This window comes from Notothenia coriiceps, unplaced genomic scaffold (assembly GCF_000735185.1).
Source record: "Notothenia coriiceps isolate Sejong01 unplaced genomic scaffold, NC01 NC01_scaffold00026256, whole genome shotgun sequence".
Taxonomy (NCBI): Eukaryota; Metazoa; Chordata; class Actinopteri; order Perciformes; family Nototheniidae; genus Notothenia; species Notothenia coriiceps.
This window is the reverse complement of record NW_011358957.1, coordinates 385-5,231: the sequence shown is the minus strand read 5'-3', so window position 1 is coordinate 5,231 and position 4,847 is coordinate 385. Positions and strand designations below refer to the sequence as shown.

General features: G+C 39.9%; 1 protein-coding gene across 1 annotated transcript; it reads right to left on the bottom strand.

The window, feature by feature from the left end:
- Positions 1-1,097: 1,097 nt before the first annotated feature.
- On the bottom strand, positions 1,098-4,592 carry otud3 (OTU deubiquitinase 3; the record flags this gene model as incomplete). Its single annotated transcript, XM_010784263.1, has 5 exons — positions 1,098-1,285; positions 2,198-2,330; positions 3,356-3,478; positions 3,571-3,683; positions 4,422-4,592. Coding segments are annotated over 5 exons (728 nt in total), but the record flags the coding sequence as incomplete, so codon positions are not given.
- Positions 4,593-4,847: the final 255 nt, after the last annotated feature.

Below are 4,847 nucleotides of genomic sequence, written 5' to 3'. Positions count from 1 at the left end.
GTGTGCACACTGCACAGCGCTGCAGCATGTCTGTGAGTGAGAGAGAGATGAAGCGTGTCTGTGAGGCCCCGCCCGCAGATGAGAGAGAGAGAGAGAGAGATCTCTTTTAAAATATATTGAAAGTTAGAAACGGAGATGGTTAGATAAAATGTGTAAGATAACTTTTATGTAGCATTTATTTATTGTTCGAAATGATGACATTTCATAACGTGATCAAGTCAAAGTAAATAGCCTGCTGCTGCTGAATGCATGGGGCAAGTGACTGGAAAACGTTTTAAAAGTTATTACATCGTTTCAGATAATAAATAATGATAATTCATTCTATTTAGGGGCGCCTTTCAAAGCACCCAATGACACCTTACAATTCATAACATATTCCAAGGAAAGGTTTTAAGACAGTACAAAGAATGCAGTCCAGGTGATGTTTTTTATGTGGGGTGCAGGTGACAGGGAGCTGTCCAGAATGACACCAAGATGTTGTGTTTGAGTTCTTGATAAGCCATTAAAACAGTAAAATAAGTGTCTCCTGTTCACCAAAACATACCCATCTGTTATGGACAAAGAAAGTATGCCAAAAGTATTCTAAAAGTAATCTGAATACGTTACTTTTTTAAGACACGTAACTGTATTCTGATTACTTTCAGAGCATGTATTCAGTATTCAGTAACTGATTACATTTACAAAATGTAATCCCTCCCCGGTCAACAACTTCAAAATTCTGGGCTATATAAAAATTGCTGGCCCGCGATAGTTTCTATTGGATAAATGTTGGCCCTTGGACAAATGTAGTTGGTGATCCCTGGCCTACACAGTTGTTATGCTATACCACATCGCCGTTCACTGGATGTATAATGAGCTGCACAAAACTACATTTTAGCATTTAAAATACCTAGCCATTTTTTTGCGGTTATTTTGGTGAAAGTAACTAAAAAAGTAACTAAAGTAGTGTAACTCATTACATTTCAGAGACAGTAATATTGTAATGTAACTTATTACTTTCAAAAGAGAGTAATAAGTAATATGTAATATATTACATTTTGGAAGTAACTTGCCCAACACTGTCTAAAAAACATGTAATGTCTCGACAGGCTGTGTAATCAGTGTGTATCTACCTTTGACCTTTGTACGTTGCTGCCCTCTGCTGGTTGTCTGTGATCGCTGCAGTCTGAGGCTTGAGCCCTGCAGGCGGAGCAGGATCCGGAGGAGCACTGACCCTGCACACAGCCAACAAGCCATTCAGAGTTGATGGTGGCCGCACTCAGCTGCAGCAGGTTCTCCTCGTCTCCTGAGGCAGGGAAAACGCAGTTAAGAAAACCAGTCAGTGCAAGCAAACGGTCTATTCTCAGTCGCTTTGGTACCTTTCTCAGATCAGATCCTGATCAAACACTTGCTCAACCTTGAAATCATACATTCTCATTTGTTTGAACAAATAGCAAATGCGAAACTCATTCTTAAATTATCTGCTACATCTGGTCATCTGGTGTGGTTGAGACCTAAAATTGCAATTTTTTGGTGAAGGGTAAGAAAGTGTTACCTCTAAATCTACTATATATTTTGTTCTGGGATTCGTTTCTAGTAATGAATGCAGACACAGACACATTCTTAGGATGCTTTGTAAGCTGCACTCTTCACAATATAGGTACATAATTAAACAAAAGTTTTTTTTGTGTCTGTGTCTCTTTTTGTTCTGTGGTTTTAGGTATGTTTTGTCTTGGGTGTCTTTGTTTTACTTTATCTTATGACTCCTTTCCTGTTTCCTTATGACAACAGTAAAGGTGCAAATGTGAGTCCTAATCCTTATCTTGCAATCTATCTCCCACGTACAGTTATTTGTAGAAAATATGTTATATTGACGATAAGCATTTTTACAATTTTTTATGTATAGAATGACACAAGGAGTCATCGATTTGACTCATTGATTTAAACATTAACTTAAATGTACTTTGAGCAAGTTTGCAGGTATTCTGCGGTGCTTTTTGTTCGGAATCATTTCAGGAAATACACTTACTGTTATGGAATTGTTAGGGTTGATTCGAGTGATGAACCAAAGCAACTGTTTATGGGGTAAACGGGAAACTAGCTGAACAGACGTGCTTGAACGCCTGATGGTTATGAAGTCTGTAATAAGGTTTCCTGGCCCTTTTGCCCTGACAGTCTAATTCTTCTGGCAGCTAATGAATCAAGCGTAGCCTCTGACCCGGGATTCCTCGGTTCTTGATGGAGCTCAGGATCACGTTGTCCTCCTCTAAGGCTGAGGGAGAAGAGTTTTTCCTCCTGGCCCGCTGTCCCTCCCCGAACTCACACTGATGGCCGTGTGTATTCTGCAGATTCTGCAAACAGCAATAGGGAGAGATGTTGTTAAACATAAGGAAAGAATGCCTTCAAGGATGTAAATGTGGTTTGAGGCACTTATCTAAAGAGGTGGACATGTTATTAATGATTTTGCTTGACAGTATTGACCAAAATGTGACCTGGATCTGTTGAAGTCCGACTAATTTCAATCTTCTAGGCAATGTCAAGTGAGAATAATTTTCCCAATGGTTTGTTAAAAAATATGTTTTATTCAGTTTTTTTAATATGTCATCCTAGAGCCGAGGGAAATGTTTGCTTCAAGAGTAACACCGTCTCCTTGCATAATATCAATATGATTTATTGTTGCGTTATTTGCGAGAGTCTATTCACAGGTCTTGATTCAGCCTTCTTTTTTCATGCCTCTGTGATGTCCCTCTTAAAATATCCTTTCTGTTAATTGTTTTTAGGCCAAGAAAAATATATATTATAAATGATATAAAATAAATGTAATATAAAATAGTATTTCAAGGTAATTTCCCCCATTTGTCCGTGACATCCAAAACTTCACGGGGACATCGAGTGACACCACATTTTGATACGTTTTTAAGAGGGAATATAATGCGGATTTTCATTTTCATATTTGCATTGTGTGTCTCTACTGTGACATGTTTATGTGCTTTAATGTTCCAAAAGCTCTTTATTTGTCTCATACTGCCTGTGCTGCAGCACCTCTTTTCACCCTCTGCCCGTAACCAGAGCCCAGTCTGCTCTGATTGGTTAGCTGACCGGCTCTGTGGATTTGTCAACCACTAAAGAATTTCCCGCCCCGTAGCCAATCACGTGCAATGTGTTGGAGCGCTAGCAGATAGAAGCGCTAGTTATACATAACTATGTCATTATGTTACAAAAATAAACAAAGGAGTCCAATGGAGGCGTTTCAGGCAGGTGGAGAGTGTACGGGACAGAAAGGTAAAACCTCAAAAAGCCTAATGGGGCCTCTTTAATTCAAATTGGGGATATTCCCCTGAATGCTGCTCCATTGAATACCCATTGTAAGTCATACCTCTATGCGCAGCTGGGCAGGGCTCTCAGAGTTGTCTCCGGTCCGCCTCACACTGTCATAATGATCTCCGTAGCGGTAGGCGATGTGCAGCTCTCTGCACGCCTGCTTCTCTGCACCATTTATCTGCAAAGAGAACAGAACACATAAACTATGTGGTGTCCCTGAAGGGATTTCATCGTTAGATTACCTTACATCATTTGAAAGGCTTTGCCTACCTCCCAGAGCGGTGCGTTGAGCTGATGGATGACCACTTTCACCTGTTGACTGCGAGCAAAAGCCACGATAGCGTCATTGCCAGCAAACGTACCGGCCTGAGAGAGGTTAGACACTGGGTGAAGAGAGACAAAAACCATTACTCACAATATAAGCTTACACTGCGATCACAACAATTGTATTTTACTTTCTATAATGCTGTTGCAGCAGATACACTGACACTAGGAACCAAAGTGTGTGGGGTAGCTTTGTGGGGTCCTTTGTATCTTATCGTATCTTTTAAACATGTTTAACTCGTGTAATGCTTGACACTGCTGCTGGAACTAAATAAATTGGGATAAATAAAGTAAATATCTAACCATCTATTTTTTGCCTCCGTTTAATTTCATATTTTTTGGGGCCTGAAAAAGTCAAATGAGCCACTAACTCACAGGTAAACAAGCGGGAATTTGCAAAAGCTGAGCCGTAGTATGTGAACGGATACATCTACAGGTTCATGTTTTCACACAAACAGACAAATGTGTCTTCTGTAGTGCAAACTGTGGCTGGGGAATTGTTTCAAGGACTACCCAACTGACAAAGGGAGATTTAGATCTGCTGTTTGGAGTTAAAAACAAACATTAAAAGGGAAAGTCTTTGATCCAAACCCTTTTACAGGATCCCCACATTGCAGAATCAACTGAGGACCACCAGGGGTCACTGCATTGTTTTCTTGTTCAAATGTTTTTTTCTGTACAGTCATTTGTGAAGGCCTCATTAAGTAGTAAATGAGGCCTAAATTAAAGTAGTCTCCTATCTGAAAATAGCATTTCATTTTATTTACTCAGTGTCCCACTTTAGGTCATTTTCTTACAGTGCTGGGAAAAGGGAACTTCATCCTCAACAAAGGGTTCAAAGTCTTGCCGATGGGACATCATATACTGGACCGTCTCCTGCCGAAGCTGCAGGTGACCCCGGGAGTGACCCTCCAACTGGTCGCCTAGAGCTCTGAATAAGCAGTTCCTGCAAGAAACAGAGACAGTGACTTACAGTGGGGCAAAAAAGTATTTAGTCAGCCACCAATTGTGCAAGTTCTCCCAATTAAAAAGATGAGAGAGGCCTATAATTTTCATCCTAGGTATACCTCAACTATGAGAGACAAAATGAGAAAAAAAATCCAGAAAATCACATTGTCTGATTTTTAAAGAATTTATTTGCAAATTATGGTGGAAAATAAGTATTTGGTCACCTACAAACAAACAAGATTTCTGGCTCTCACAGATCCTTTAACTTCTTCTTT